The following is a 21791-nucleotide window of genomic DNA, read 5'->3' as shown; positions in this document are numbered from 1 at the left end:
ACACAAACATATTTAAATTTTAAAGTAAGAAGCTTACTAGCTGAGAACACAATGGCTCCTTAATCGATGCGCCGATTTGGAGAGTTCTAGATGGATCTTCTACTGAAACGGGTATAAGGACTGTCTCTTATATCAGTGAAGCCCGCTCCTCAGTGTACTCCGTAGGTCATTCTAGTTTGAGGTCGTCTGCTACCTTGGCTTTCCCTTTGAGGGCAGCGACAAAGCACTTGCGAGACTCAAGCCGGTCGCCTCGCGCTACCCCTACTCTGAAGTCTGTAGGGAATTTCATGGCCAAACAATAGGTGGACACCACTACGCGAAGAGCGTGGGTGATAGGTCGACCTATTATGGCGTTGTACGGGGAGGGAGTTGCGACTACTAGGAAAGTGTGGTCGAACCTCGCAATACTAGGCCACGTACCGACCTCTACAAGTATTGTAACTTGTCCTAGGGGCCTGACTTCCTCTCCGCTGAAGCCTACTAAGGGAATGTTCGCGGGCTTGATGTCACTTTCCTGGAGTTGCAGCTTATCGAATGCGTCCTTGAACAATATATTTGTCGAGCTGCCTGAGTCGACCAGGACGCGCTTCACTTCGAAATCTTTGATCCTTATTTTTATGACGAGCGCATCATCGTGGGGGTACTGGATTCCGTGCGCGTCATCTTCGACGAAGAATAGGGGCTCTTCTAACCTTGGCCGCCTCGGGGGATTTTGCTCTTCTCTCTCTAACTCACGAGTTGACGTCTTCGCCGCGGCTGATGTGCAGCCCGCGACAATCGATCCACCGGTGATCATGTGAATTATCCCTCGAACCAGTCTTTCTTCGGGCAGCTGTCTCTGCGGCTGCTCGCTCTGCCTGTTGCTGGATTCGGGAGCATCTCTACCTTGCTCCCCTTGCCGATCTGTTTGGTTTTTATTTTCTTTTAATACAAAGTTCTTGAGATATCCGCGATGGATGAGTTCCTCGATCTCTTCCCGGAGATTTTTACAATTCTCGGTGCTATGACCGTGGTCTCGGTGGAAGTGGAAGTATACATACATTTTCCTGGTATTCGGATCCCCTCTCATCCGAGGTGGCCACTTCACATAAGAAGCATCCTTGGTTGCCATAAGGATCCCTACTCGCTTCGCATTCAAGGGCGTGTAGTTTGTCCTTTTAATTGGAGGAGTTCGGAAAGGCTGATCCGGTTTACTTCCTTATCTAGATGGTTCATCCTTCTTCCGCTTATTATCCCTGTTGGTTGAGGCTTCACCTTCTCTTTTCCTCTTCTCTGGTGGATTCTCGATTTTCTGGTTCATCTCTTCTTCTGTTCCGATGAATTGGTCTGCGAGCTTGAGGAACTCAGTAACATCTTTGGGCTTGTTTGCAACCACGTGCCACTTGAACTCTTTGTGGGTGATGCCTCTTTTTGCAGCTGTGAGTCTCACAGTAGGATCCAAGTCGGGGATTTGCAGGCATGCGTCGTTAAAATGCTTGATGTAGCTCTGGATTGATTCTCCCTCCCTCTGGACTATGCCGAGGAGGCTTTCCTGGGACCTCGGGCACCTCTTGCTAGTGATGAAGTGTGAGGTGAAGATCTGCACGAACTGCGCCCAACTCTTAATTGTCCTGGGGGCGAGGTTTCTATACCATGTGCGAGCTACTCCTTTAAAGGTTGTGGAGAAAGCAACGCACATGCAGGGTTCATCAGCCCCGGCTAGGTGCATCTGTGATTGAAATGAATCTACGTGGTCATTCAGGTCGAACGACCCGTCGTACTTGTCCAAGGGAGGTACCTTAAAATCTTTGGGCATTAGGACAACTAGGAGCTCAGGGGATAGAGGAGACGGCACGGAAAGGAGTGGGGTGGTCTTCACTGTTCCCGAGCTCACCTTTTCTTTGCCTTTGGGCTGTTCGAGCTGACTTTGGACTGCAGCTCGGCGAGCCTTGCGACGCCGCTTCTGTTGCTTCTTCACTGGCTCCGCATTAGTGCTACTGGCTTCTGTATTCTCAGGCACGGTTCTGGTTGGGAGCTGTTCGGATTGCTGGCGGTGGCTGCTGTGGACTGAGGGGCCTTGTCTAGAGTCCGCGACCAGGATCCCGAACTGATTTTCTGCAAGTGGAACCTCGAAGTGCGATGGCCGAGGTGAAGCGGCTCTGGTGGGCTAGGTGTCCCCCTACCTATTCACTTGCTGTGAGGCGGGAGGAGTAACCTGTCTCTCCCTCCTACCGCGGGACGAGACCTGGCTCCCGAGAGGGTTCTGGATTTGGGAGGTCTCTCCCCGGCGAGGAGGGCGTTTGCTCTAATGACGAGGCTTGGTTTGCTGTGTGGCCAGATGTCGAGGTGGAACCAGCTACTGATTCTGAGGCAACGAGGGGGAATTGCTGCTGGTACTGTTGCTGGTAAACATGGTGCAGGACTTGCTGCTGGTACAGCTGAAACTGCTGGACCTGTTGCATTTGGGCTTGCATGGCCCGCATGCAGTGTACCAGGTCGTCAAGTTGGCTCTGTCCGACCGCCGGGGGAATGAAAGAAGGTTGCACCCACCGTGAGAGGGAGTGGGGCATTCACCGGTGCAATGATCTGAGGCACATTCAGAGTGGGGACCCCATCCGCAAAGAGAGGTACAGTGAAATTTCCGATGCACACTGTTGGAACCTGAAGTTGCCCCCCGAAGGTGTTCATGTCGGCGTTCTGCCCGGCGTTACTAGAAGATGCCATGGAAGTTGAATTTAGGATGCTTGGTGGAAAAAGGCTTTTCGAAGCGTTTCCCACAGACGACGCCAAATGATGCGACGCAATTTGGCTGCTCCTAGCTGGGGATGATTTGGCTTCTCCTAGCTGGGGATGATTTGGCTTCCAGTAGACGACGGAGCTGGCTGATATGCACAGTGAATCAGAGAACCCGGGAGTGCTTACCTGACGAGGTCGCTCCGATTCTTAAGTCAGTAATGTGCGAGCTGAAGATAGTTTAGAAAGCAAGATAGCTAGTAAGCAGTGATTACATGTACCTTTTCCCTCGAAGGGTTGGGGTCTTTATATACTGGAGTCCATGCGGGTTTTTTGGAATGGTTCTGGGATTCTTGCCATGATGAGGCCCGTTACCATATTAACAAGAGATAACGTCGCTAGTCGATAAGGCATATCGCTGTCGTCCAAATCGGTCGGAGGAGATAAGGCCAGCTGTTACGAGGTGTGATCCCGTGAAACGTGGAGTCTAGTGGCGAGACCTTCGGGGTAATCATGTGGAGGTCGGTCAATATTACCTGAGCTAATGCCCTTTGGGTCTGACCTATTACGAACGCTGAGGTGCCTGGTAACCGAGGTGATCTTGATGCAATCGTGCCCCAAAGTGAGCTTGTCTCAAAGTGGATTTGCTTCCGAGGTAGGCCTGCCCCGAGGTGGTTCGGTTATCCGAGCTCGGTCTATCGCAGACTTGGGTACGTCGGGATGAGCTGTTGTTCTGCCAATTAGGTTATGTCCACGTGTCCTCCTATTACTAGGTCGAGCCAAATCATCCTACATCAAGAGAAACATGTGAACCCCTTTTGAGCCTCAATCCAAGACCAATTTGTCGTTTAGAATTTGGAAGATTCTTTAGTTGTTCAGCCTTCATCATTTCACAAAATTCTAATGTCGACCGGAAAACTCACTCCCATTAGGTAATTGATTAATCAAGAGAAAGGCTATGAACAGTTTGCTGATTGGACTAAAAATCATGCTAAGGTTGGACGTAAAGTATCAAGACCAGAAAAAAGCATTGTTAAATATTTCAATTGTATTGTTTACAATAAACATATTTTTTAACCAAAGCTTGAGAATCCAGAATGTTAAATTATAGAATATTGGACCTTTGCTGTGACCTAATAGTCAAAATGGGTGGAAGGTGAAATTCAATAAATCGCTTTCTATTATGGCTTTGGTAGGAATCAGTTGATGATTTGACCCGTTCCCGTGGGCTCCCCCCTCCCTCAGTTAGGGTTGGGGTTTAGCGCAAGTTTCGGGAAACCTGAAACTTTGGGGATCGGAGACGGGGCAGAATATATGAGGGATGGGGTTGGGATTTTTAGCCCTAGCCCTGGTGGGGTTTGGGGCAGGGCATTTGAGTTCAGGTCAGGGATGAGGCATACAGAACCCCACCCCGGCTCATTGTCATTCCTAATAAGTGTCAATGGGAAGCCTTACTTGAGTTGCCCAAAAGAAATGTGTCCAATAAATAGAACCAAAAGTTGATAAAATTTTAAATTTAAAAGAAAAGAATACAAGAAAGATGATAATTCTCAAGTCTATATATAGGATTCTTTATTGATTCCTCCAGATAATAGGTTAAGAACAACTTATTACGCTATCACAGTTGTGAGGATTTGAGATAATACATTAAAAAACCAATAAAATTGTGAAATTTTATGAATTTATACCAAAATAAGAACAGTGACAACACACAATTCAAACGGGTGCTGTACCAATGCGAACAGTGAAGGACTGATAACCAACCAATCAACTAAATTTCCTCCGAGTACAACTCGGTTTCTAACTGATTAAAGTTCTGTAATGCCCATACCTTTCCGGTACCAAACAACATTGTCGTTTCTTAGTTATTTGGGAAAAGGTCGTGTTCATATTGGGCAATGATTCACACTAGAAGACTGGACCATTGGCTATCAAAGTTTACTGTCACAGTATGACCCATGTGACTTGGGGCTATGATCTCTGTTCCACGACTGCCCTTCTCACCAGCATTTGAAATGTAATTAATGTAAGGCATAAATCTGATTGTTACCTTGTTGGGTGGACCAATTCAAAGGAGACTGGGGAGAGGAATAACGACATATTCTAATAAATTTATACAAACAAAACAAAAGTTTGGAGTCGTTGAGCATAAAAGATGAAAATGTAGGAAAGTTGAAAAGAAGTGAGAAGTGAGCAGGCCCATCCATCTACTTTTCCCCTGCTTTGCCGTGTGATGAAATGTATGTTTTTTTTTATTTAGGCTCTGTGGGGACAGTGGGGTCACACAAGGGGGGATTGGGGGTAATTCATCTTCGCTACCGGGGAGACCTTATAAACTAATTAGTTGACACGTTGCAGACATGTAATTATGTAGGTTTGATCTTGTACATCCATATGTGGATTTTATTTGTCTATTGTCTATAGGAGAGAGCAGTCGGCCGTATAATCTTTTATTTTTAGGTTATATATATTAGAACAATCAAATCATTATGAATGTGTGATTTAAGAAACTAATTATATAACATAACTAATTATGTAGAAATAGGTCATTAGAAAATCACTGATACGTTGTATTTGATTTAATAGAAAATAAGAGTAGGAGAGAGTTGTGGGAAATCTATCAAAGTTTAACATTTTTTAGATAAGTTATTTATCTAGGTAATTGTATTTATTTATGTTTTTTTATTTTCTAATTAAATTAGATAATAATTATTTTATTCATAAAATTTATTATTAAAATGGGCAATTTTGTTCCATCCAAGTGTTGGCAAATCACCCCCCCCCCCCCACATAGACCTGGCAATTGGGTCAAGTTGGATCAAGGCGATTTTGAGTTGGATTGCAAATGCTAGCCCTGATACTAAATATTCAGGTTACGATTAGACCTATTCATGGGCTGGTCCGGGTCGGGCTATGCCTCTTTATCAACAGAAAATGTGCAGGTCCAAGCTCGAGCCCGACCCAACCATTGGGCCTAGATCTTGAGCCCGAGCCCAGCCCTTATATAAAACCCAAAACTTGACCTGTACACAAATTGTCTTATTTTCAGTGTACTTTTTATAAACTAATATTATATTAATTTAGTAATAATTTAATAAATTAATAAACTAATTTGTATTTCCTAATAGTAAATTAATATTTATTAATAATTTAAGAGACAAATATATATTATATATTTATTATATACAATATAAATGCTTTTTTGTTATATGTAATAGTATTGGGTTGGACTTATTTGAGAAAGTCCAAGCCTGGCCCAAAAAATGACCAGACTTGGTATTTAAAGCCCGAGCCCAAACCTGCAGAGATGAAATTTTGTCTAAGCCCAAAAAATAACAGGTCGGGCCGAACCAGGCCATCAGCTACCCGATCCATGAACAAGTCTAATTACGATAAACCCATGAGTTAGATGGGTCAAAGGTTCAAGTTCCCGGGTCAATTACTCTTTGAGCGAATGAATACTTTTTTATCAAAAATGCGGGTTTATCTATCCAGTTTGAACAATTTAAAGACATTGGTGTGGTGTGAAAAGAGATGACTTGTGACTCAGTCCAACCCAACTCATATTCTTTTCGGGTCAGGTCGGGTCAGGTCGCCTTTTGTAGTTTGGGTCACTAGATAACGGACCCTTACCTGCTTTTTCAGGTTGGGTCCGCGGGTTGGATTGACTTTTCACCAGATCTAATGGCATAGTAATTAGTTTATTACTATAATAGCAATGTCCAACTTCAGTATCTAGAGTCTTTATTGAAGGGCAAACATCTCTCTCTCTTATGTGGCTAAATGTGATGTGGATAAGGATATCAAACTTAAATGAGGGTAAAATAATGCCTTAGTTCTTCCATTCCACAAATAAGTAGATCGCAGGTTACTGAAATGTTGAATAATTTTTTAAATTAGTATATTTACTATTTAGTGCCTGTTACACTACATAATCAAACAGTCAAATTAATACTACCTAAAGTCCTAAACAACAAAATATGGTGATGTGGGTCTTATTTTAGATCAACGAGTCTTTTGTTCTCGATGGTTCATGTCCTTTAATCATATATGAAATCTAATATATATATATATATATATATATATATATATTTTGAGTCCAACAATGGTGCATCCATTAATGTTTATTATAAATTAAATTAAGGTTTCAATCAATCATGGTATAGACGTTACATGATTATTTAATTTTTTATATTTTAATATATTTACTATCAACACATTAACAAGATTAAAGATATCAGTTGTGAGATGTTGTTTTATCACTTATTCACATTTTTAGTTGCATGGTTCAGATATTTTTTTTTTGGTAAAAGCATGGTTCAGATGATGCACAATAGATTTTACCTTTTTCTTATTACGTACTACACATTACATGAAAATTCACTAACATACCACGTAAAGCCTGCAGGTCCGTGGGCTTTATCCTGCACATTGCATTTGGAGGGGTACCAACTAACAATCTCTTAATCAAATAGTTCAGGATTGAATTTGATTCTAATTGAGTTCAATTTGAGTTTGAATCTTGAGGTAAGTTTGATTAGTTATTTGAATTTGAGTTTAAATAAAAAAAAAATTGGTTTTTGGCTCAAAAGCTTGTAAGTTTAACTCAATTAACATATATACATATATTATAGAATATAAACATATATTCTATAATATATATTATGAAGTTATGTTTTTACATAAACTACATATATTTTTATATTCTATATATAATATAAGAATATGCTATGTATTATAAAAAAAATATATCATATTTTTATAAAATATAAAACTATATTCAATTTTGAGATCATCAAATATTTAATTGAATCGAGCTTCAACTAGGAAATAGAGTTCAAATCAAATTCAACCCTAATAGTGTTTTACTTGAATTGAGCCAAGATATGCAAAAGTTAGGTTTGGCTTGGCTCAATTGCACCCCTAATTTTAGCAGTAGTTAGGTCATCAATAGGTGATGTTTGGCATTAATGTTGATTCTTTCTTATCAATTTTTCAAAAAATGGTGAATTTTGTTATTTGGTATCATTTCTGCCATGTAAACCAATTTTGAGGAAATTGACTTTGAGTCTTTTCGGTATTAATTGTCAAACGTCAATTATTTTTGCATTGGAGTTATTATTCCATGCCACATCGGATGCCATGTCATCTTCAAAAATTCAAAATCGGTTGGAAATCAGGGAATCCCCAAAAATGGTTATCCCTAAAAGGGCTGATTTCAAGAATCAATTTTTGGCTGATTTCTCAAAAATCACCAAAACTGACCAATCAAACAGAAATTTCAATGTCGATTCCTCTAATGCTGACTTAGCTTCAACATGGTATTGGTTTTCAGAAAATTGGCATCGATGCCAAACCTCACCCTAATCTAGCTTCACCCCCAAGATTTTTGGGGTACGCAATTTTTTTATTTTATTTTTTTTCAAGAAGTCGAGGCACACAAATAGTGTGGGCCTTAAACCATAAATATATTCTAATTGAAACAAAGAAAATTTTGGGATAAGTGGACTGTAATCCATCTCAGAAATCTGAAATTGCAGTCCCCTCCTAATTTATTAGTACCCCCCCCCCCATAAATTTCATCCTACCCATAAATTTGGCATCAATCCACGGATAGGATTCAGTTCACTCCTAAAAATCTTAGCTCCAACTCTAAGGATGGACTGAACTATTAAAACCCTAAGAAATTTTTTATAGTAAAATTGAAATGAAGGATAGAATAATGTTAGGCTTTGCATTGTCAGCATTATTACCGGTTGCATAGAAATATGGAAGACAAGGGCCCTCTCGTTTACGAACCCATATTTCCTATTCTACAACTGAGCAGCTCAGTTGGTGTGCCGATGAATTGTCTCAGCGGCAGTGTGATTCCGAATCCCACTATTATCAAAGAAATTAACTATTGATATAACGTTGTACTGTTCATTAAAAGAGTAACAATCGACAAGCAGTGATTAATACTAAAAAATAGAGGTTTAAAATGGGCCATGCCACCTGTGGCCCGACATGAATTTGGACTGGCCTGGTATGATAGTTTGTGCGCTGTGTCAGGTTCGGTTTAATTGTACGGGCCGTATTGGGCCTGGGGTTTTAGGTTCATGGGCCAGACCGACACGGCATGACCAAGCAGGCTGTGCCACCCGTGGTCCGCGTGTCGATACAACTCATATATATTATTTTATATATATATATATATATATATATTTATATAATATTATATAAATTATAATTATATAATAATATATAGTATATAATATATTAATAAAATAAATATTTTTTTTATTTTATTATATTAATTTATTTAATTATTGTATATATAAACAATTTTATACATCAAGATTCATATAAAATTAAAAATTTAAGCTTTTGTCAATTTTTTTTAAATAAATAGCTTTAGCCCGATGCACGGCTCGGCATCGCCTAAGGCTGGGCCCATGGGGCAGCCCGGCCTGCGGCATGGCATGGGCTTGGGCCGTGGGCTGTGCCGGGCTGACCCCCCAAGTTATCCCTGAGGGGCGGCACGACAGGGCCCATTTTACACCTCTACAGCTCTACTAAAAAAGAAAATAAACCCAGATTTCCTATTCACTTTCTCTACCTGCTGCTACCCACGGATGAGAGCAAAGTAACCCTCCAAAATATCCCACAGCACATCTTCACCATGTATTGGGAACATCTCCCAATTATGATACCAGAAATGATGATGTCATTATTGAGAGATGTTCACAATACACGGTAGGAATATTCTGTGAGACGTTGTTGGGGGCAATCAGGTGGGGATTGATTTGAACTCCGCAGGGATATTAGAATTTGTAGAGGCATAATTTGGGCCAAATTACACTGCAGCCCCACATCCCGCAATATAAGATGTGGGTAGAGAATAGTGGGCAGGAAATCCGATTTGCTCGTTTATCCCGTGGAGGTGATTTTACAGGAAATGGTCGTCACGCGTAAAGGAAACCAACACACCTCTTCCTTCCCTTCCCTTAAAGTAGCAAGTCATTGACGTGGATAAGAAAAATGGAATTGGTATCTCTACATGCATGCACGGGCCACGGAGACGATTTTTTAGGTGTAATGTAGGTTAGTTATAGGACCCAAACCAAAACTGACATTTTCTCAATTGAGAAGCCATTCTCCCCTTCTGTCTCCCAGCTGTCGTCATTGATTGAGAAATAAACCCACAATCCACTTGTCTATCACCTACCTCTATTTATTATAGGAGTTTTTACTGCTCAGTCCATCCTCATAAATCTTACCTTAGTGCAGTATATGTATCCCTTTATTATTCTATCGGTTTTGGTAACAAATTGTCTACATGCACTTAATTCCATGAAGCAAATTAACTTTTGCCACGTGGCAAAAAGTTAATCTCTTCTATCGTCTGTTTCAGTGTATATTAAAAAAAAAAACACATCCCTCATGAAATTTGAAGTTCAGTAGGTAGGGATGATTTGATTCATGCACATAGGAAACTCGAATAATAGATTTTTGGTCTAAGACAAAAACCAAAGGCTGGGTTTGGTTTTAGATGAAATCTGGAGGCCAAAAATAAAAATAAAAAAGGGAGGTTGTTGAGATTGTTTCAAAGGTTTGAAGTGATCAAAACCTATCCATTTTTGTCTGAGTCTCTCATATCTGTTAATCAGCTTGCTTTTGGGTCTTATCCAAAAAACAATAAAAATCCTTGATCTGAAGTTTGAACCCCAAATTTATTAGCCCGAGGTGAATTAAATTATGATAATTCTGTGGTAGGAATGATGAATCCAGCACCCGAGTTATGTTTGTGTGACCCAGAACAAGAACATCCTTATAATTCAACCAACTATAAGATGGGTGATGGGTGATGGGTGATATGATCATGAAAAGGACGTTTTTAGTTTTTTTGTCAGTTTTAGTACTGCTTATTCTTTTAGGCCCATTTGGTTCATAATTGGAATTAGAATCAGAACGAGAGTTTGAATCGGAATAGGAATAGTCTATTCCCATAATATGTTTGGTTTAGACAACAATCAGAATGAAAATTGGAATAAGCTGGAATAGGATTTTATTCCAAGGGAAGGAGAGGAAATAGTCATTCTCTTAAATGGATGAATGACATTTCACTAAGAATTTGAACTAGATTCCAATTCCATCCAATTAAACAGTTGAAATTGGAGTGGCCCATTCTGATTTTAATTTAAAACCTCTATTCTACAAATCAAATGGACTCTAAAATTGATCAAAATTCCAAACACCTTTTATTTGAAAATTTCGGGGTCTTATCAGTAATCAATATAATAGAATACAACTAACTACAAGCCCCTTGAGGCACGCCTGATCTGAGGTGCAAAGCACACTAGGTGCATTCCTTTTCAAAGGGAATGCTCCTAGGCCTAGGCAAGGTGCATATCTTAAAAAATGCCTCGCCTGTGTATTTAGGCACGTCTTTTAAATCATTGCAATAAGTATTACCTATCCAAGGGATGCTTGTATTAATTGTACATATTTTTTATATTTAATAAAATTTTACAAATTACTTATAAAAACATTACCAATAAATCATTTTTTCCCAAAGGGAATTATACAAAAATCCCACAAGAAATATCCCCTTAATCCCATAAAAAATAAGAAGGTAAAGGATCAATGAAAATGCAAAAGATAACTAATAGAGATAACTTGGTGAAGATGGTAGTAAATTCTACATTAAGACCATTTTAAAGCAAATCCCTATCAAACAGCAAAAGGAAAGTTTTGACTATTAATAATTAATAATATTCATTCACATTAGTAGGTGTAGGGTAGATTCTGTACGAACTTTTTTTTAAATTGCTTTATTGAAAAAGACATAAAATAAAATGGTGGTGACTTAACCGGCAAATTATACCCGAATTAGGAATGACCAGGTCAGCCCGGAATTTTCAGGAAGACGCGCTCCATGTTGTGGAAAAAGGCCACGACCTCACCAAATCACTACTCTAGTCCTTTTATTTATTTTTCTCTTTTTATTAACACAAAACACAACATTTTAATTTTATTTGGAAAACTAGTATAGCAGTTGGATCAACAGTTGTGATATCATAAGGATGACGCGTCCCGTCCTGATCCAACGGACCTAATTCCATAAAGCAAATATAGGAAAATTGTGGAAAAGGAGCCTAACTAACTTTCCAAGGGAAGTTATCAATCGAGTACACTAAGATCTATCAAAATAATAGAAAAGACCAAATTGGACCAACGCATCAGAAAGATGGTTACTTGAACAAGGGTGATGAGATGGTGAGTGACGTAATAGCTGGGGTACATCGTAGCATACGCAATCATGACTTTTTCCTAACTCCTGTTCTCCAAGGGAGTAAAAACTAAAAACTAAAAAAGTTAATGGGATTGGAAACCGAAATCAAAAGAGAAAAATGAAATACTTGCATTTTCTGTTGTTTTCGCGGCTGGGTCCAACGCGGAGGGGAGCTTCACCAGCGTCTCCCCTCTGGCCCTGGCCCTCGCCTTCGTTGTTCTTCTCTTCAGAAAAAGTCTCCTTTGACCATCTTCTGTATTTCTTCTCTGCTTCCTTTTCCCTGCTCCAAACCTTCCTCCTATTTCATCACCGCGCCTCTCTGGCGGTCTTTTTGATGGTGTTCTTCTCTGGAATCTGTCGAGGTTCTTCTGCAAATCATGGGGGTGTGTTTTTCAACCAGTAAGGTCAGTGGCTCAAACAGCAACACCAACGCCAACGCCAACGCCAACAACAACCAAAAAGAGAACAAGAATGCTTGTTCCACGACCCAAAAGGTCTCATCACAGCAGCAGAAACAGAAGCCGCATGAGAACCACAAAAATCGATCACAACAAGTGAAGAATTCCCAGCAGCTGCAGAATAAGGACAAAGAGAACCCAAAGCGGCCGAGTGGGGTTGTTCCTTGGGGGAAGCGGACGGATTTCGGCTACGCCAAGGATTTCGATAACAGATATTCCATCGGCAAGCTATTGGGTCATGGGCAGTTTGGTTACACGTTTGTTGCCACCGACAAGTCTAATGGAGATCGGGTTGCCGTCAAGAGGATCGAGAAGAATAAGGTATTTTATAGATTGTGTCTTTTTTCTTCTACTTTTCATCTTTTTTGCATCTTCATGGTGATCTTTTGGCTTTTCACGACCCAAGTTCCATGCTTCTGCAATTGGATTTGCTGCAGTTTTCGTCAAATTTCTTTTATTTTCTTCTCTTCGCCTCTGTTTTTGTTTGGCAATTCGGGCTTGAACTATTTATTTTATTTTTTGTTACTTGGGGTTTGAAAATTGGTGTCATAGTTTGTTGTAACTTCGTTTGATTCCAATCCACTGAAACTTCTTTATTTTCTAAGGTTCAGGTAGATTCCCATACACTTATGTGGGATTCTTTTTTTTTTTTTTACTTAAATTTGTGCATGAAGCTGCAAGAATCGTATTTTCTCTTTTGTGCGACTGTCCAACTATAGGAGCAGCTGGGAATTTGCTTGTCTGGAACAGGATACTAGAATATGTGAAGTTGCCATAGTCCATAGGGTTGATGGGGCAACTTTCGCGTGGAACTTTCATCAGATTTCAGAACTACAGCTAGAGTTTTCATAGATTGGAACTTAGTCGTCTGGTTGTAAGAAATGGTGCTCTAATATCCAATCTTACTGTGATAATCATTAACATATTCGCTTGGATGGACCTAATGGAGAATTTAAACTGTCGCATCAGTAGCAGTTGTTGAATTGGGTTATCATATATATTTAGGAAACCCTTACTTGTTCCTAGAGGTGGATAGGCAAAGACCATCCCAAAAGCTGGAGGTGCTGGAAAGTAACTTTGACAAATTTCAACAGATACGTCTTTGGTGCATCTCACTTGAAAATTTTGAATAGTCTTCTAAAATTAGAATCTAGAAAGACCAAGCTAACTTAGCAAAGGTTTTCTTTACTAGAAGTGCAGATATAGAGCATGTACCTGATCGCAGTTTTTACTTTGCAGCTTCCAAATCAAGTTGTCTTTTATGTATGCTATCCTTTTTTTTTTTTTTTTGCTTTCATTTCTTTTTATTTCTGAAATCTAACTATGGAAGTTACTGAAAAATCGGAAGGGCTGGAAGAGAAAGAAAGGCTAGAACAGACAAATGAATTCAGATCATTCCAGAAACTTGCCCGAATGGCATATCTCAACCTATGCAACTTTGTTTAGGAGTGTCTACCAACTCATTCCAATTTGTCAGCCAAGACAACAATAAGTCCAACAGATGCTGCTAATTCCTTCTTTCTTTGTTTCTTTTTTACATAAAAATGTGATAGAACTTGAATCCACTAATTTTGTATAAGCTAATAACCTGGTTTAATTGATAAAAAGATTTGGCCCCAGCACAAAGGTATATACTCTAAACCAATTAACTGGACACACCTTATTATTCAGTGATTTCAATCGCAAAAGCCATTTTATCCCCCAATGATCCTAATGGTACATATTCCAAACAATAAGTACCAAATTTTTATTCTAATGACTTATAGATAATGCTTACATTATGTAGCAACTTTTCAATCAACAAATTTTTGTGAAGCAGTGAAGGCCATACATCCAAAAGTATGGTTCATTAAAAGCTGGAGTAAGAGATAGCAGCTCTCTTAAACTTTTTGGAGGACTGCGGTTTCAAGCAGGCAATAATTTACACTAGTTGATATCTTCTACTGTCTTTGTCATAATAAAACTAGTAGAGATCTATAGGACAGAGCCCAATCTTAAGAATACTTGATAATGGAGATTATACTGTATGAGAAATCTTCCATGGTCCCTTCTGCCTAGAAGCCCAATCAATAACATTTCTAGGATATGCTTCCATTCAAGTTTAGAGAAGACAAATTCCCTAGAAGTTGTAAGATTTTGTAAGATGGTAATAGGCTTGGAATTTTTAGAGACACCCTTTCAATTGGACCTGCTCTTTAACTGTTTTTGGGTGGCTTGCCTTCTTTTCTGCATTTTGTACGTATGTTCTTATAAAATTGAAAGTACTAACTTTTTTCTTTTCCTTTTCAAATATATTACTGACCTGCACCTTAGAATATGATTTTATCTACCAGTTCCCTTCCCTTTCAAGTAAAACCAAAGATAAGAGAACAGCCAGAGTCAGGTTTCATCTCTGGTTTTAATTGGATCATGTTTTCATTTTTATGATTGTTAAAGGTGGTAATTACAGCAACTGCAAGCATAATTTACTTGGCAATGGTAGAAGCTGTGGAAGGCACTTCATACCTGTTAGTCTTAATTCCAGCAATATATTTTACTTTTTTTTGTTAATGGTTTGAAAATTTTTGGTGGCAGATGATCCTTCCTATTGCTGTTGATGATGTTAAAAGAGAGGTTAAGATATTGCAAGCCCTCACAGGCCATGAGAATATGGTTCAATTCTATAATGCATTTGAGGATGATTCCTATGTCTACATAGTTATGGAGTAAGTTGTATTCTGTGGAGCTTTGCTTTCATATTATTCCGTACTCTTGGCTGATAATTTGGCAAAGCAGGGGACTCTCAGGGAAAGCTTGTTTTGGGCTGTATTGTAAGAATTGAGATTTATATGGGGTCAACACTCATGCTCTGAGTGGTTGACACTATTGTTTTTAACTGTTATTTTAATGAAAGTTACCGTTTCCAATCCAAAAAAAAAAAAATCCATACTCTTTTACTGTTTTGTAAAGTGATTCTGGGTGATCAATTTTCTTCCTCTGGTCTTTATTTATTAATTTACTCAGAATTCAGCGGTTTCGTCTTTGAGTATAACTTTGCTCCTTTCTTTCATTTTTCACTGTTTTATTTCACTTTATTTTGTCTTAATATAAATTGCTCTATTAATTTTAAGTGGTGGCTTGTTTGTACATTTTATATTAGGTTATGTGAGGGTGGTGAACTACTGGATCGAATATTGGCCAAGTAAGACACAATACTTATAGATGCTTCAGTTTTTTTTTCCTCTCTATGATGAACCCCCCCCCCCCCCCCCCCCCCCCTCCCAGAGAAAATAAGAAAAACAAAAAGAAAAAGAAATAGGCTCAAATACAGACACACAGACAAAAAAGAGTTGTGTTGTTGCTATGGTTTGCTTGCTGCAAATCATCTTTGTACTTTTTACTTCGTTTTATCATAATAGGCTTCAGTTGCCCATGATGATAATTAACAAAAATAGCACATCCATTTCTGTTATTTCTATTTATATCATCATATCTTTTATTTTTGTCATTATTTATTATTGATTTTGGAGTTGATTCTCTTTATTCAGAAAAGATAGCCGGTATTCTGAGAAAGATGCAGCAATAATAGTGAGGCAAATGCTCAAAGTTGCAGCTGAATGTCATTTACATGGATTTGTACACCGTGACATGAAACCTGAGGTATATTCAGAGTGCACAAACATTCTAGATATAGAATTTATGCTACATAGAGCTTCCCAGCTTGAGAATACTTCTCTCTTATGCCTTTTCTTGCTTGTAGAACTTCCTTTTCAAATCAACCAAAGAGGACTCACCACTTAAGGCAACAGATTTTGGTCTATCCGACTTCATAAAACCAGGTCAGTAAAAGCTCCATAATAATGACATCTTTCCGATACTATTAAAATATGATTAACCTTTTTTCTCTCATAAGATCCACCTTCTTGTAAATTTTTAAGTTCCACTTCCTGTACAAAAGATAAATATACTATGATAAAGTTAATTAGTTTTGATGTTTATAAATCATTGAATGAGTATGTATCCTTTTGTAACTTCGATTATGTATTTGTTTTTCCTGTCTATATGAGATTTTTCATGTTTGCCAAGTAACTACATTATCCATGACCATGATTTTCAACAGGTTCCTCTTTTGTTGTCAGTGATGTTCTTTCCTTTTGTATATCAAGAAATTCTGAGTTGAAAATTAATAAAGTATTCTCTTATAACAATGGCTGATTGTCTAATGCAGGGAGGAAATTCCGTGATATTGTTGGCAGTGCATACTATGTTGCACCAGAAGTACTAAAACGCAAGTCAGGACCTGAGTCTGATGTTTGGAGTATTGGCGTCATTACGTACATTTTGCTTTGTGGCAGGCGTCCCTTTTGGGATAAGACTGAGGATGGAATTTTCAAAGAGGTAAGACATTTTCTGAAGCTGGGATGTTGATTGTTCATTCGCTACCTTACTCTTGTAAACTTTATGGTTTAATCTCTTCAGTAGAGGAAATTTTAACATTCTCATCCAGAGAGAATGTGCTTTTAGAATTGCTTTACATTTTATTTGCTGACCTGGAACATCAATACACCCGTTCTCTAGGGTGTCCCTCTTTTGTTTTGTAACTTTGATCACTACCATGTTATTCATCAGTCACGTTCATTCCATGAATGGGTTTACTATTTATAGACCCACCTCTGTTATTCAGCTTGAGTACCTTTGCCTATAATCAGAAAAGTGGTACCTTCAATGCCTTTTGCAGCCCTAAAACCCATTCTTCTGTCCTAGGCTGCATAGTTCATGATAAAATCCTAATCCTCAAGGTGAATGGAATGGGAATCAGAATGGAGAAATAGGGTTCTTGGTTTATTTGTTTTAGGTTGTTGTTTTTAAATAGGTAGTGTACGGCTGTTGATTTAGCTTCAAACCTGTGGTAAGTAAATTGGACCAGTGGATATGAATGTTTATCCATGGTATACATGCTTGGTCAGATTGGACCCTAAGGCTTAGAACATGTTTGCTTGATGCCCTTTCCAGTCCTCTGATCTTATTTTGGCTGCATCTTACAGTGGGAATGGTGCAATATTGTGGAAGTTCCCCAAAACCTTAGTGGAGCAGTGCCCTTCATGGGTTGGCTATGTAGCTAAAAAAATGGGTTGGCCTCATGGTTGATGATATATCATTTGGAACAAGATTTAAACATGAATCCCTGAATCATTATTTGTGGTTCTGACACCAAATAGTTGGGACTTGGGATTAAGGCTGAGCTGAGTTGAGTAAATGAAAATGACACTTCTTTTGATTACTGACTTGCTTTTCCATTTATGTATACTTTTACTGAGTGTAACTTCCAATATCTATGCTATGCAGGTCTTAAAAAACAAACCTGACTTTCGCCGAAAGCCATGGCCAAGCATAAGCAATGGTGCTAAGGATTTTATTAAGAAACTGTTGGTGAAAGACCCTCGTGCAAGATTGACTGCTGCTCAAGCCTTGTGTAAGTATCTTCCCTTAAAACTAAACATACATTGTAATGGTAAACCACAAGTTTCTTTTTTGGTGGTTTATTGGACACTGAAATGCATTTATTTTTAAAGTTTCCTTTTCAAGTAATTTTTTGACAAAGTATAATACTGTAACCACTTATCTCCAAGTTTGCTTTCTCATCACATGTGATGGACGGCAAAACTAATTTCTGACCCATTTCTTCTTTTTGCTTGGGTTATATGTAATCTTCCTGACATTGCCATTTTTTCCAGCACACCCCTGGGTCAGAGAAGGGGGAGATGCCTCAGAGATCCCTGTGGATATATCAGTGCTATATAATATGCGGCAATTTGTGAAGTACAGCCGGTTGAAGCAGTTTGCACTAAGGGTAAGAAGTGATTTTCTTGGTTGGAAACTTGGAGCCCATTGTCTCAAGGACCAAATATCTTCACCATGACTTGCACTTAAAGAGTTCCATTAATTCTTATGTCTGCATTTATTTCATCTTGCAGGCCTTGGCTAGCACACTTGATGAAAAGGAGCTTGCTGATCTTAAAGATCAATTTGATGCAATTGATGTGGACAAAAATGGTTCTATTAGTCTTGAAGAAATGAGACAGGCATGCTTTCTTTCGTATTCTAGAAACTTGATTAGCAGGAATTCAGCTCCTTTTGTTTTCCATAACGTTGCCTGTCTGTATGCAGGCCCTTGCAAAAGATCTTCCTTGGAGACTGAAGGAGCCACGTGTTGTTGAGATTCTTCAAGCGGTAAGCTAGTTTCCTTGAATTTGTTAATATAAATGTTATTCAGTGACTCCACTATCCACATTTGTTTATTGCCTGCTTTGTACAATTTTACCATCAGTAACTGGTTTCCTCTAGTTCTTTTCTCGTCATGAAGTTAGGTGTAGTTTTACCTTTGTCATGTTTGAAAAGATGAATTCTGGTTGAATTCCAGCATAATGATTCACCACGGAGTTGAATTGTAGAAATAGATTTAATCCTACGCTTACACCCTATAATAACACTACGCATTTTTTCTTCATTACAATGTCCTACCAAATCCAAATTGTTACTGCTTTTTGCCACTTATTTTGCATTCATTTCTTCATAGGCCTTTGTGCCCTACTTCTTCGTACACCCTCATTCATGCTGTAATTTCACTTCCTAGTTTGTTATGTTCACCTTCTCATGTGGGTTTAAATTTGCTTGAGTCAGATCGACAGCAACACAGATGGGCTTGTGGATTTCTCTGAATTTGTTGCAGCCACTCTACACGTGCATCAGTTAGAGGAACATGATTCTGAGAAGTGGCAACAGAGATCACTGGCTGCTTTTGAGAAATTTGATGTGGATAGGGATGGATTCATTACACCAGAAGAACTAAGGCTGGTGAGTATCAAGATTACATTGGATTTGTGTGTGTGTGTGTGGCAGCACACTCTGAGAAAGCATATGCAGACAGATAAAACTACCAATTATTTTTCTTTCTGTTTCTGACAGAAGAAAGAAAAATCACTATGGTGGATATGCTGAAGAATATGTTTTTTACTTTTAATTTGTCTTTCATAACAAAGTTCTAAATATGGCCAATCAAAAAAAAAATTCAGATGTAATGCCTCTGTATCTTCTGATGCAGAAGGTATAACACCCCATTTCTTTAAGGAAATTAAGTTAGCATTTCTAGGGCACTTGGATCAATTCTTGGTATATGAGGCTCCATAAGTAGGATCTACCTATTCCTTCTTCCCCCAAAGCCTTGTATGCTGTAAAGAAACCATCCCATTGCTACTTGCTTCCTTCTTCCTCATTGAAAGATCTTGATATCCAAGAAATGATTTAATGTCAATACTTACTGTGATCTACTTTTTATTGATCGCAGCACACAGGATTGAAGGGCTCCATTGACCCACTTCTGGAGGAAGCTGACATTGACAAAGATGGAAAAATCAGCTTACCAGAATTTCGGAGACTTTTAAGAACTGCCAGCATAAGTTCACAAAATCTGGCCAGCTCATCTGGTTTTCAAAATTCTCGCAAGTTGTAGATTGCAAGTGAGGAATTCAAAAGAGGTAAGAGAAGAGATAGATGAAGCAGAACTCGTGATTTTATGTACTATAAGATTGCAATCAGAACCTGGAGGACCTCATGTCTATCTAGCACATCTGCATCGCCTAACCTGAAGACCTTTTCCACAAGTCAAATTTTCTGTTGGGATCCAGGAAGACTCAGGAACACACAGATTAGACCAAGGAAAAATGGTTCTGATGAATAGTTTACTTTATTTTTACTGTACATCCTTTGGCATGATGGGGCTTCTTTTTCCATCTCTTTCAATGTCATGTGTGATTGTAAATCATTAATGAAAATATGTTTTCTGAGAGTCACGATCCATTTATCTTGTTCGTGCACTTGAGAAACAATTTACCATTGGTATTGCTAATGCCTGCTGTCCATAGCATGTTTTAGGAATTTGAAGTTGCTAGGCAACTTTGTTCTATTAGAGCAGAGTTTGCTTCTGCAAGGAGAAGTCATAGGGTGAAAGGCGGTTAGGTGGTCTCTGGTAGCAATCCAATAAAATGCAGCCATCTGTCAAAGTGAATGAACATCATCTAACTTGGAACCAGAGCATACTTTTATTGAATTTGAAGGTGGAAATTGAAGGAGATTTGGAAGAGTACAAATACAAATATGTAGAGTGCAAAGTCTTGTATTTTGTATTATTTTGCATGTATTTGTATTGTATATATTTGTATTTGTACAGTCATTGCGTCGCTAAAGAATGAGCAGAAGGTGGCTTGTGCCTTTAGAGATCTACAAAGGAGAAGTAGAGGGCCTACATGCAGCAGTGAAACGGATTTCAAGGATTAACAATGGGATGGCAGATGAATTAGCAAAGGAATAACAAGGTATCCACTATCCATTGTAGTGGGGCCAAATAGGCTACGGATTGAGAATTTCTTTCTTTGGAAGTTAGTCGTGGCTAGCCTCCGTAGTTGGTATTTTCTACCTTGATTTATTCATATTTCAATTTCTAATTAATAAAATTGTGTTGTTATTCAATTTATGTTGTGCAATGAGGTGAGTCACCAAAATCAGTGAGATTGTAATCCAAAAGTTTTAGTGATTAGGTTGTGAGCCAATTCTTGAATATAAATATCTTGTATCTAAGGATTAAAATATCAATACAATATATTTAATACGGCATGAGATATATCATATAGTATGACAAAAGATGGATACATGCACATTTGTTCTCTTTCATAGCATATTGAGGTGGATCATGCAAGCCATTATATCTATCTATTAAAAATACAACTTTCTAGTGTTAACAAGACTTACTTATGTCATCCAAATGTAAAATGCACTCTTAGGCCACTAAACCAACTTCCCATTTCATGCTAAGAAAATGAAACAAAAAATAAGTTTTATTTAGTGTAGCATCCTCATGCAACCCAAATAAATAGTAATATATATTTTATGTTTAACTAAAAATTAAAAAGAGTAATCTTCAAAATAGTATTTTATAAATGTTAACGAAATGAATAATCTATCAAATCCACATTTATGTCAAAAAAAGATTTTTAAGTTCAAGAAATTTATAGAAATAAAAAATACTAATAGATTTATTATTTTAGTAATTAAAATTAATGAACATGCATATGATATATTTAATACATCTAATATATTTTTAAGTTGAGATTATATATTTTTATAAATGATTAATTGATATTTTAATTTACATCAAATAACAAAATATTTATAATTTACATAAACAAAAATATTATTTACAAAATATTTGAGAATTTAATGTTAAGTGGGCTTTTTAGTTAATATTAAATGTAAAATAATAAAATAGTAAATAATTGATTTAGTAATTAAAATATTATAGTTGCATATAATTT

General features: G+C 38.1%; 1 protein-coding gene across 1 annotated transcript; it reads left to right on the top strand.

Moving 5' to 3' along the window:
• Positions 1-12067: 12067 nt before the first annotated feature.
• LOC104605565 (calcium-dependent protein kinase 18-like) lies at positions 12068-20280 on the top strand. Its single transcript, XM_010270385.3, has 12 exons — positions 12068-12765; positions 15019-15149; positions 15584-15625; positions 15972-16083; positions 16184-16262; positions 16652-16821; positions 17770-17896; positions 18159-18274; positions 18399-18506; positions 18592-18654; positions 19105-19278; positions 19769-20280. The coding sequence occupies exons 1-12, from the start codon at positions 12364-12366 to the stop codon at positions 19931-19933; spliced, it is 1689 nt and encodes a 562-aa protein (XP_010268687.1). The 5' UTR covers positions 12068-12363; the 3' UTR covers positions 19934-20280.
• The last annotated feature ends 1511 nt before the right edge of the window (positions 20281-21791 follow it).

This window comes from Nelumbo nucifera, chromosome 1 (assembly GCF_055504915.1).
Source record: "Nelumbo nucifera cultivar China Antique chromosome 1, China Antique-T2T, whole genome shotgun sequence".
Lineage (NCBI taxonomy): Eukaryota > Viridiplantae > Streptophyta > Magnoliopsida > Proteales > Nelumbonaceae > Nelumbo > Nelumbo nucifera.
The sequence above is the reverse complement of the archived record's forward strand: the minus strand, read 5'-3'. Positions and strand labels throughout refer to the sequence as shown.